This window comes from Arachis hypogaea, chromosome 13 (genome assembly GCF_003086295.3).
Source record: "Arachis hypogaea cultivar Tifrunner chromosome 13, arahy.Tifrunner.gnm2.J5K5, whole genome shotgun sequence".
Taxonomy (NCBI): Eukaryota; Viridiplantae; Streptophyta; class Magnoliopsida; order Fabales; family Fabaceae; genus Arachis; species Arachis hypogaea.
The window spans coordinates 19,892,180-19,904,960 of NC_092048.1; the positions used below are offsets into that span (position 1 = coordinate 19,892,180).

Genomic DNA, 12,781 nt, shown 5'->3' on the forward strand with positions numbered 1-12,781 from the left:
TTTTTAAATTTTATTAATTTTTATTTGCTAATTAAAAAATTTTATTTAAAATTTTAAAATTTAAAATTCTAATATTAATTCTTAATTAATCGAATTCTTAAAAGTTTTAATTTTTAAATATAAACTTTTTATTTATTATATCTATAAATTTTCGTTTTACTCAATTTACATTGTTATCTTTTAAATTGTCTCTGTATAATAGTTATTCTGTCTCTCTCTTTCTTTAACTACAAACTATTCATCTTCAGTCTCTTTATTTAAAGATGTATGGATTTAACTTTTATTAAAAATTAATTTTGTTTATTTTATTAAAAAATTCAATAAACATTACTTAATTTTTTTTATATTTTTGTTCCTAAAAAATTGAATAAATTTGATAGTTTAAAAAAATATTTAAAAAATAAATTAATTTGATCAATAAACAAATTTAATTAAAATATTTAATATTAAAAAATTTGTGTAGCTAATAAAATAATATGAAATAAAATTACTATAAATGAATATTATTAATAAAAAATAACAAATGATGTATTAGGAAGCTCATATTTATATAATATTATTTTTAATTAGATTAACCAAAATTTTTTTTTGGTGACTGAAATAAATTAAACAAAGAAAAACAAAACAAACAAAACAAGGAACTACCTAAATAGAGGGACAGTCCCGTTCAAGACTACTCTTAAACTCCTCCCAAGGTGAAAGTAGCTCCACATGCGAAAGTTGTAACTTCATCGCCATCTTTGCCATAGTATCTGCCACCGTGTTTGCATCTCTCATAATCAAACGAAAGTCAACCCGTCAATTCCAATGCATGATATCTCTTATTTTGAGCACCAGTGGATCAATAAACCCAAAAGCATCTTGAGTAACAAGATTAAATGCTTCCACACAATCCGTCTCACAAATAACGTCTCGTTGACCCATATCCCAAGCTAAGAGATATCCTCTCCAAATAGCAAACAATTCTCCTTGAAGAATACTATTACTCTCAATCATTCCCAAACACCCCCTTTGCCAGCTCCCATTACAATCTCTAATAACACAAGCAAAACCAACACTATCACCCGAACCAAAATAACTAGCATCACAATTAATCTTAAAAGTACCAATAGATGGGGGATTCCAAAAACCATTTAGAGTAGAGGAAATGGACATACGTTGTAATTCAAAAATATTCTTAAGCTCCTTTTCTGAAGTTAATGCCAAACAAATCACTTTTTCCGGAGGCCAAGTTTCATGGGGATTAAAGATGTCATTATTCCTTGCTCGCCATATCCACCAAAGTCCCGAAAAGAACTTGAACGGATGCTCTCTGCTATGATACAAGAACCAGTTCTTCAAATCCAAAGGATGACAAGAAATATCCAACCTATGCCAGACAAGCTGAGCTTTTGGACAATCCCGAATACAATGTAAAACCGATTCCTGGCTAGAAAGACATCTTGGACACCTATCCGATGACGACATCCCTCTTCTAAAGCGAAAACTTGCAATAGGAAGAGCCTCCTTAAGACACAACCAAGCCAAAAACTTATGCTTTTTCGAAACAAGCTGACGCCAAAGCCAAAGCCAATTCTCCCGCTCCTCCCAACCAAACAGCTGTTTACACAACCACAAGTAACCATTGCGTGAGTCATAGACTTTGGCAGCAGACCCACTCCAATACTAACCCACTTCAGGACCTGCTTGTTCATCTGGATTGTAAGAGAGAATATTATCTTTCAGATTTTGAGATAAAGGAGAATAAAGAGTATCCAAATGCCACCTACCAACCGACCAAATATCCTGTATCCGGAGATTCGAATAAGAAATGTGAACATAATCCATCTCATTAGATAACCGTCCTTCTCTCCTCCAGCTAGAAAATCAAAAATTCTGGTTCAAATCTCCAATACACCAAGCAAACCCATCCTTCAACACTTCCCAAGCCTTGCAAAGACACCTCCAAATGGGAGAGTCCTTGTTCTTAGAATAACTAAAACAGTCATATAGAGATGATCGGTATTTGGCATCCAACAATTGGACCCATAGCTTGTTTGGCTGCTGGAAAAAAGTCCAAACTAGCTTCTCAAGAAGAGCAATATTTACACAATAAGGATCTCTAATCCCCAAACCTCCATATTTTTTTGGAGTAACCAGTACCTTCCAACTAACAAGATTCAATCCTCTTCCATCAACTTGTCCTTTCCAAAGAAAATTCCTCATCATAGACTCCAATTTACTAATGATTCCTTTGGGAAAAATAGAGACTTGCATCTGGTACGTGGGAATAGCAGCAGCAACTGAATTAACCAAGCAGAGCCTACCAGCCCGATTGAGTAAACTTCATTTCCAGCTTGCTAGCCTACTCCAAATCTTATCTAGGACACCATTGAAAGCTGAACGATTCACCCTAGAATGGCTAAGGGTAACTCCAAGATACTTGCCCAAGTCCTGGACAAATCTGATAGAGGATACCCCAGTGAAAACCTCTTTCCTTGTTGTAGAGACATTCTTGGAGCAAAGCGCTTTAGACTTCTCGACATTAATCTTCATCCCAGATGCTTTACAAAAAGTCTCTAAAATCAACATCACATTTTGCACTTGTCTCTTTGTAGCTTTACAGAACAGAAGCAAGTCATCTACAAACATTAAGTGGGATATTCTTGGTCCTCCTCTAGAAATAGCAACCGGCTCCCACAAGCCCAAATCAACCTGATGACTAATAAAGCATGCCAATCGCTCCATACACAACACAAAAAGATAGGGTGACATAGGGTCTCCTTGTCTAAGACCTCGGCTAGGAGTAAAGCCATTCAGACGACTCCCATTCCAAAGAATAGATAAGGAAGAAGCAGTGACATAATTCATAATCAAATTAAGTGTAGGAATAGGAAAACCAAAGCTTTTAAGGGTATGAGCTAAAAACCTCCAGTCAACTCTGTCATAATCTTTCTCCAGATCAATCTTAAAGGCCAGTGTTCCTTTCTTTAATTTAGTCTTCTTCATAAAGTGGAGGACTTCTTGAGCAATAATGATGTTGTCAGGAGTTCCTCGTCCCGGAATAAATCCTCCTTGAAGCGGGCCAACAATCTCCGCAAGATGAGGACGAAGCCTATTAACAAGGACCTTCGTGATGATCTTGTAAACTACATTGCAGAGACTAATCGGCCTGAAATCTTTCATAGATACCGGTGATTCAACCTTTGGAATGAGAACCAGTAAAGTCTCCAACATTCTCGGATCAAGAGGAACACCGGAGAATGCCTGCTTAACCATCTTCCAAACATCAAGACCAATGATCTCCCAATATTCTTTGAAGAAGAAAGCTTGAAACCTATCAGGACCCGGAGCTTTAAAAGAGTTCATGTGAAAAATAGCTGCTTTGACTTCCTCCATAGTAACTGGTGCCGTAAGGTTATTGCAAGCTTCCTCATTCAGAGAAGGAAGAGGCACATCACCAAGGCAACCCAAATCAACATCATCCAAATGACAGAATAAGCTTTTATAGAAAGACTCTGCTTCTTGACTCAGAACCTCTGGATCAGTTTTCCACACTCCATCCTTGAGAAAAAGGTCATGAATCTTATTATGCTTCCTTCGCGCAAGAGTTTGAATATGAAAGAATCTTGTATTCCTATCCCCGAACCTTACCCACTGCTCTATGGACTTTTGGAACCATAGGAACTCTTCTTGCACTAGAGTATTATTATAATCATCAAGCAACTGTTGCTCTTTCTGACGCAAATAAATACTATCCACCACTTCCAAATGCTTTTGTAAATAATTAATCTGCTGCTCTAATTCACATTTCTTAACAAAAATGTTACCAAATACCTTCGAGTTAAACTCTAGTGAATTCTTCTGTACTTCCGAAAGCTTGCCATGAATTCCTCTATTACCAGACCACCATGACTGGTTCACAATATCCCTATACCCAGGATGAGTAGCCCAAGCAGCAACAAATCGAAAAGGTCGATTCCCTTTAGGCTGAGGACGACCTTTACAACGCACCAGAATAGGGCAATGATCAGACTGAAGCCTATTTAAAACTTCTGCATAAGCTTCTGGAAAGATAGATAACTAACTACTATTTATACAGACTCGATCAAGCTTTTTTGCCACGTCAACATAATTTTTCACCCTCCTGTACCAAGAAAATCGCCTCCCAATAGTCTTCAGATCAAACAAACCACTATCCCCTAATGAAGTAGCAAACATGTCGGCTCTTTGATGCGAAAATTGACAGCCCTTAGATTCATGAGAAAATTTGACTTCATTAAAATCACCAAGAACAATCCAAGGTCCTTGAAAAACCATGGATTGTGCAACAAGATAATCCCAAAGGAGAACCCTTTTATTAAATTGAGGACTACCATAAATACCACTATACCTCCAAATTAAATTATCAAAGTGAACCTCAACAGTAACACCCTGATCAAAAGCATCAATGAACTTACAACAAACACCCTTCATAGAGGATAGAAACCAAATACCTCCCTTATGCCCCTCAGCTTCTACTATACCAACAGAGTGATACCCCAACCTTTTCCAAAATAATTTTAAATGCTGAAAAGGGGAGTGAGTTTCAACCACAATAAAGAAAACAGGTCTAAATTTCCTAACAAGTTCCTTACAATGCACCCGGGCTAACTTATTAGAAGCAACCCTAATATTCCAAACAATCATATTTAAACTATCCATAAATAATAGGGACAGAATAAATAAGAACATAAACTCTAAACAGAATCACCAACCTCAATAGGTGGTTTGTCCTGCAGTACTGGCACACTCTAATCCTCAATAATTGCCACCTTTGGACCTCCTGACACTGCACCTGCCATGCTTCCATCTACTAAGGTTTCCTCCGTTGTGCCACCATTTTTATCAACTGGCGAGTTCTGCAAGGAGGAAGGCCGAGGACGCTTCCGTAGAGAGATTCCACGACGTGCAGGAGTTCTGCGCGATGGAGATGGCGCAATTTCATGTTTTTCTCGCTTCCCCTTCCTAATGCCAATTGATTTGCCTCCATCACCATGCAAATTGGGCCTTGGAACCTTTCTCGAACCAAACTTGTGCTGCTTTCCATCTTGGTCCTTCAAACCTGATGACTGACCCATTGTGAATTTTCCCTTACGCAGCACTTGTTGCCAACCCTCTCCATCATCCATGCATGCCTCATTAACATGACCATCAGGCACATGAGGAGCCAATGATTCCATAACTACATCCTTCCCTTTAACAACTCCTAATTTCTCACCCAAATTACGAGGATTCTCACCCAAATCACCAGCTTCTGATTCAGCATCTTGTTGAATCTCATGATTGTTATGTGGCACTAATGTCGGGGCTTCATTATTTTTTTCATCACCAAAGGAATTTTCGTTTCCTTCCAAGGACTCCTTCTCCATGCACAACGATTTATCATGCCCATATCGTGCACAAGTAGCACAAATCAACTGTAAACTCTCGTACTCCACCTCATAAGTCACACCCTCCACTATAATATGTTTGATTACAGGCAACTCAAGATTAATTTGAACACAAGCTCGGGCATATTTTCCTCTTTCTGCAAGCTTAGTAGCCAAATCTACTTTCACCGGAATCCCTATTGCAGAAGCAATTCGCAGCATTGCTTGTTCCTGGTAGCACCAAATTGGAAGTCCCGAGACTCGAATCCATACCAGCGTTGATCCAAAGGATTTTTCGCATGGCCTAAAATCCACATCCCATGGCTTTACTGCAACATAGTGACCGTCTATCAACCACGGGCCACCAAGAATGACTTTCTCACGATCCACAGCAATATCAAATTTAACAAAAAAATATCCAAACCCCACATCCAACAAATCAAACCCTCCTTTGATGCGCCATACTATCCGAAGCTTATGCATGAGAGCCGTGTAGCCATAATGCTTATCCAGCACCTTGATCACGATGGCTTCCTTATAAGGTTCAGCTAGACAGCTCTTTGCCTCCTTGGTAAAACTGACACTTGGTGGACGAGAATCACCCTGCTTACCTGTCACCATCGCGATACCATCCCCAGATAAAGACCCTACTAATGCAAAGGCCTTAGACTTTTCTGCACCAATTACTTTATCTCTAAAAGAGACCTTGGATGGCTTTTCTAACCCCTCTCGAGAAGAACCCTCCTTAACACCGGATACACACCCACCCACGCTCTCCCCCTTATCTCTTCCGATGGCATGGCCATCTTCCTCACCGTGTTTCACCCTCAACCGCTCGCCCCCGCTCTCTCCTTCTCTCATTCTCCTTGAGTACGTACAGATTAACCAAATTTTAATATAGTATATTTGATCTCATTTTTTCTTAATTAATATATTTTTTACTCTTATAAACTCTCCTTTATTTTTTCCTTTTATGAAAGGAAAAAAGAAGTCCAAATTCAATGAGTAAGGATGCAACTAATACTATGTAGAAATCTAAAAAGGAAAGCAAGATTTAAGAAAAAATTAATATTAAAAGACAAAGAAAATATAAAGCAAAAAACACTGTTCAAGGCTTCTTTTATAAAAAAACAAATTAACTATTTATATTCTTGGTTAACAAGTTAGAATAATATACTTTTTTATTTAATATTTTTAGTTATACTGATATTATATGTTTAGATGTTATTTAGTATAAAAAATAGCTAACATAATATTTTTTATACATTATTTAACTGTTCATAAGTAATAAATTAATAATTTATGTTACCTTCATAATATGCCTGTATTTGTTTATGAAAAAATTACAAAAAATTTGAGTGATAGTTTAAATAATGTACATTTAAAATCAATATTGTCTGACATGACAAATGAAATACCAGTATAGGTTGACTTCTCGATGAATTTTTTGAAACATATTTTTGTGAATATACATGCGCTTTATATATTTTGATTTTTCTATTATTTATACAATTATAAAATTTAACATAAAATATATTCAAAACTAATACATTGAATTATCTTATTCGGTAATAATTCAACACCATATCGATCAATGTCTACAATTATTAGTTTACTGTAAGTGTAAAGAGAAAATAATGTGTCAATACTAGTGTGTTTGTAATTTGGCTAACTATTTTTAATACATATAATTGAACAATAAAACTTGTCCATTCTCTCCTAGTGCTCATTTTTACTATTTGTCTTTTATGTGTGAATTTATATTCACACTTACTATTTTATTTTCTCTCTGCTAATTTTTTTTGTTTTCGCAGTATTCTTTTGTTGGTTGCAGATCTCAAATTTTTAGCTTGGAATTCATTTTGATTTTGTATTTTTTTTAGTAGTCATTATTTGATTTTTTTTACTTTTGCTAAGATCTCTATTACTTGATCTGTGATGCATTTTAATAAAATTGAAAGAGTATATAAAGTATACATAAAAATAAAAAATATTATGTAATTTTTAAATTTTATTACTCTTTATATATTTTTTATGTTTTATTACCTTTACTTTACTGTTGCTCTGACCGTATTCTTTCATTTTGTTCTTTTTTTTGTTTCGTCAAATTTTTTTTATTTTCTTCTGTTTAGATGGCACACATTATGTTTAGAACACTAGAGGAGAACCATAACATCGTGCTGTCAATGATTAGATCCACCTTGAAGAAGGTTCCTCATAGCTAATCTGTGAGGTCTACCGAAAGAACAATTTATCCCTTTTTAATTGACCAGATGAATAATCATGGTTGAACTGAATTTTCGATTGTTGAAAATTGTCCATGGAGGGCAATATTCCAAAGGAGGTCAAAATGATGTGGTCAATAGTGGTAAAAATTGTGCTTGAGAAAAGGCAATAAAAATACTACTTGATCAATGAGAGATATAACAGCTACCTTCAAACATAATAAGATGTTATAAGCAAAATTACCTAAAGGTGGAGCATAATACTAAAATATTATGTAAGATGACTAAAAATAGACATATCTCTCATCCTTTTCTTTTTTCTTTTCTCTCACTCCTTCTTTGTGGCTTAACCTTTTCTAGGATAGTGGATGAATGATATTTACTGTACCTGTTGACCCTACGTCATAAAAGTGACCGGGCACGTATAAATTCTTGGGTATGGATAGCCCTCATTGAATGACTTGAATGATAATTGATTGTGAAATCTATGCATAGACTCTTGGGGATGCGCGATGGGGGACAATCTAAGGTTTTCGGATTTGTCGGGTTAGCTGGATAACCGACAGATGAGCCTCATCATCCATAGGACAGGCATGTATCATGTGCATTTGTTTGTTTGATTGCTATGTATTTCCTGGGTTTGCCTAACTGAATATATATATATATATATATATATATATATATATATATATATATATATATATATATATATATATATATATATTACCTGTATACTTGCTACTTGCACTATCTGCCCATTATCTGTGCGTAAACTTGTTTGGTTGCTTGTCTCTGTTGAGTTATGGATGACAGAGGGACGGAGGAAAGGGTGATATGGTTTGGAGTTACATTAGGTTTACAAAGTGAGTAAGTTTAGGAATGTTAGGTTACCTACCTCTATTTATGGCTACTGTTTTAGAAATTAAGTTCGATAACTGAATGACGGAGTTCTAGAATTGTCTCTGGTATTCTCAGGGCCTTATTTATTATACGCGTGGTACTTTTACCATGTTGAGAACCTCCGGTTCTCATCCCATACTGTGTTGTTGTTTTTCAGGTGCATGTCGAGAGGCTCTTCGCTAGGCGTCTGGATCCTTGAAGCGAAGTAGTTCCTGGGTGTATTTTGGGTTTCTGTTTATATATATGTATATATGTGTTTAGCTTACTCTCCAAGTAACTTGTGTATGCTGCTCCTCATAAAGGTTGAGGGAGAGATATGAGTTTATTTTGGTATTTTGATATAATTTGAGATATATATATCCTCCGGCCAGCCTTAGCTTCGCAGACTGAGTCAGGAGCTAGTCATGCTGTTTTCTTGGTTTTCCTTTTCTCTTGGTTTGTCTTTATCAATACCTTTTAGATTTCTTAGCACGCAGGTAATCTTTTCTCTTGGCCTGTAACACCACAATACCTCTATTCTATGACTTAAACGTAAAACTCTGTGTAGTAGGGTGTTACAACTACTAACTTCTTTGTAATAACTAACAAGTTTTATCTTCTTTTATAAATTGTTAATAAAGGTCCGATTTTCACCCAATTTTTACCCGATATAATTGTGGTCTGAATATGTATAAATTTCATCGAATCTAAGATCAGATTATGATTTAAAAATTAGGTCCAGTATATATTTAGGAACAGATCTAAATGAAAAGAAATTCAATTTCGTCCGGTTCATGTAACCTTAATTCATATAACTTTCATATATCAACACAAATAAAATAATGAAATAAAAATATAAATAAAAGAATAAATATATATAAAACGTGGTTAGCAAAATTTTAGTAGTATAAAAATAAAATTATTTTTTAATAATAAAAAAAGTACTATAATTTATATCTACTTTAAAAAAATTTATTTTAAAAAATATTTTTAACATAATAAATAAAAATATATTCATATTATTATACTCAAACATAATTATTAAATAAAAAATATTTTTACATAAAAAATCTAAACATAAAATTATTTTTATTTTTTAAAAAATCTTTAAAAAATTCACACAAATAAGCCCATAGCACTCAGGGGTAGAAAGTGATATCACATAATTTTTTTTGGCAACAACTAATTCATGCATACACTGAAATATACAACTCTAAAATAAAATAAATGAAAAATAATTAAAAAGAGTTGAGAGAAATTAAAATTTACATCATCAGCTTCAAAATACATATTTATAAGTTATATCTATATCTACATTTTGAGAACGAAGAAAAAGGAAAATTCTAATGTCAATCTTCTACCGTTCTACGAACAAGCAGTGCTGGTCAATGAACTACTGGTCAAAAGTAAGCAGTGGTGTTATAAGCGGGCTAGATCAGAAAGCAAGTTAAATAGTAAAATAATCAAAGAGCTCAAAATATCTTCATGCCAACGACGTCGTTAAAATTAGCGTCCCAACATCAAACGCTGCCTCAATCTCCACCGTCACGCCAACCACTTCAGTGGTGGTCCTCTGCCACCCTCCGCCGCTCACAAATCGAAGCGTTCGAGGCTTCCTAACCAATAAAAGAAACGAAACACACGAAAAAAAAGAAGAGAGAAAGAAATCATCGTTGTTCGCCCAAATTTCAAAGGAGTGCTGATAAATCAAAACTTCTAAACAATTTTCACTTAACAGTTACCAAAGTTTAAAAATATCTATCGCATTTTTTCTTAAGAAATTATTTAATCTAATGCATTCTTCGTACATAACAAACCTGAAGGTCACGATCCGAAGCGTCGACGTCACGCCGTCGTTTCAACGACGTCGCCAGGTCAAAACCATCTCCAGCGCCGAACCCGGACTCTTCGCTGCCGGCGGAACTCGACGGCGGAGGCGGCGGGGTGGTGGAAGAGCACCAAGGCACAACCTGATTTTCTCCGTCCACATCTTCGAAACCGTCGTCGTCGTCGTCGTCTTCGATTTCTGTCTCGTCGTTATTTTCCCCTTCGCTCTCTTCTTCTTTTGGTTTTTCTTGTTCTCCCTTGGAACAACTGTGGCAGAGGGAAACGGCGTTAAGGAGTGCGGCGCCGGTGGCTTTCCACGGCGTAAGTGAGTAACAGTCGCGGCAGAGGAGCGTCCTGGAGTGCTTAGCCACAAGGAAGTTAGCACCGTGAACATTAGCGTCGCAGGTCCAGCATAAGCTAGCCTGGTCCGACTCGCAGAAAGTCCTAGCCCTAACCTTGCACAGTTCGCACTTCTTCATCATATCCACCTTCTTGAATCTCAAATTAGAAAAATATCTTACTCTTTTTGTTCTCAGTGTATTGTTTTCACTTTTCTTTGAAGGGTGAAGGAGGAAGAAGGAGAAAGACGGAAAGTTGTAAGTTACGATGTCTGATCTTTTATAAAAGAGTAAATCAATTAATTAATCCCTGATTTTGCGTAGCAGCCCCAAAAACTAGTGAACCACCCTTCTGTTCTCTCTACTGTTTGATCTGATTTAGATATTTCTTTTGTCTTCACTGTCACTTCAAATAAATGTAAATAAAATTGAAAAAATAATGTTGTGAGTAACTTGACTAATAAGAATTAGCAATATTAATCGGAATGTTTTTCGGTTTCCGCCATTTGTTTTTCTTTCTGCGATTCTACCTATTTTTGACTGGGGTTAACACTTAACAGGTTATTAGGAATAAGACACTCTAATCTATTTATCCTTTAGGTATTTTAGGCATTTGAATTTTCTAAATTTTGAATTTTATTTTAAAGAATAAAATTTGATCTTTCACTTCTTATATTTTTTCTTAATTCTATTGATAAAATAAATGATGAAAGATCAAATTTTACTCTTTAAAAATAAAATTTAAAATTTAAAAGATTCAAATTCTTTTTGAGATAGTCACCAAAAAAAATTCCTTTCGAGATATTTCTTTCTTGCGTGCTTCAAATTATTATTATTTGAATAAAATATTCAAATGTATACGGATGTGGTGTTTTTATTACTGAGATTTGTGGCCATAAAATTTTTATTCGGAGGAGTCTACGGTAAAAATGTTTAAAATACTTTCAAATTAGATTTTTTATTTTTTCTATTGAATAAATAATTATATATGAAAATTTTGACATATAACTTAAACTAAAAATATTATTTTTATTAAAAAGTGTTTACTATATTTTTATAAGATGTTTACTTTAGTATAATAATAAATTTATACGTAACAATAAAATAAAAATATAAATAAATACAAATATAAAAGATAAATTACATTATTTATGTCATCATTTATTATATATTTTATAATATTATTTTTACAATTTTACTAAAATATTCTTATAACTTATTAGAGTTAATAGTCAAAATCGTCTTCGAAAGATACTTCGATCTCCATTTTAGTTCTCGAAAAATAAAATTAATCAAATTCATCCCCAAATGATTATTTTTTAATCACGTTCATCCTTCCGTTAATTTCTTGATACTGCAGTTAACATAGAACGTGAAGTAACAGCACAGCAAAATAAACGGTGTCGTTCTGCATTCTTCTCCGAAGTTCCATCGCTCTCTCAATCACCTTCTCCTTTTTCCACTTACACATGCATTGGGGATAAAGGTTAAGCCAGGAGCTGGGTTTCGTGACCCAATCGCCTTCTTCTTTTTCTGTTTTTGTTGTGTTCAAACCCCATCTTCCATCTACCTCCATGAAACAAAAAATAATCCACACTAAAATAAATCTTCCCATTCAAAATTTAAATTAATTTCTCTCATGAAAATAATGAAACTAAAAATCACAACAGAACAAAAGCAAAACTACCAACTTTAAATTAGAAACTAACATAGATTTGCATTTGAGAAAAATAACAATAAATTCCACAAATAAAACAGAAAGATTAAGAGAAAAAGGTGATTTACCATAAAAAATCTTAATTGATCAAGAACCCTCATTGTCCTCTTGACAACCACGGTAGAAAGACCCGCATGAGAAAATACGGCTATATAGTAGCTCATGTCACAGTAACCACAGTTGCCATCATTATTAGAACCTATGCCACCGCTACCGTCTCCGTTTACCTAACTCGCACCCAAATCACAAAAGGGTCGCCGGAAGCCCTCCAAATTAAGGATTTTGAACACCGCAAGATCACGCAGCACCACCACAATACACTATCTCAGACATAAGCATTTCACGCCGAAAAAAGAAAGAAAAAAGAAAGAGATTTTTGGAGCGAAACAGAAGAATGACTGTTAT

At 34.8% G+C, this 12,781-nt stretch overlaps 1 protein-coding gene and 1 long non-coding RNA gene across 2 annotated transcripts; both read right to left on the reverse strand.

Moving 5' to 3' along the window:
• Positions 1-9,742: 9,742 nt before the first annotated feature.
• On the reverse strand, positions 9,743-11,206 carry LOC112737588 (uncharacterized). The gene is made up of 2 exons (XM_025787554.3): positions 10,312-11,206; positions 9,743-10,110 (listed from the first exon to the last, which is right to left on the reverse strand). Exons 1-2 carry the CDS (start codon positions 10,801-10,803, stop codon positions 10,054-10,056), a joined length of 549 nt encoding a protein of 182 aa, XP_025643339.1. The 5' UTR covers positions 10,804-11,206; the 3' UTR covers positions 9,743-10,053.
• Positions 11,207-11,790: 584 nt separating this feature from the next.
• LOC140177880 (uncharacterized) lies at positions 11,791-12,781 on the reverse strand. The gene is made up of 2 exons (XR_011869428.1): positions 12,445-12,781; positions 11,791-12,229 (listed from the first exon to the last, which is right to left on the reverse strand). It is a non-coding gene; the product is annotated as an uncharacterized lncRNA (long non-coding RNA).

Coding starts and splice junctions, on each gene's coding strand:
- LOC112737588 (XM_025787554.3), bottom strand. CDS start 10,803: ATGATGAAGAAGTGCGAACTGTGCAAGGTTAGGGCTAGGACTTTCTGC. Junction 10,111..10,311: donor CTTCGGATCGTGACCTTCAG/GTTTGTTATGTA, acceptor TTTATTGGTTAG/GAAGCCTCGAACGCTTCGAT.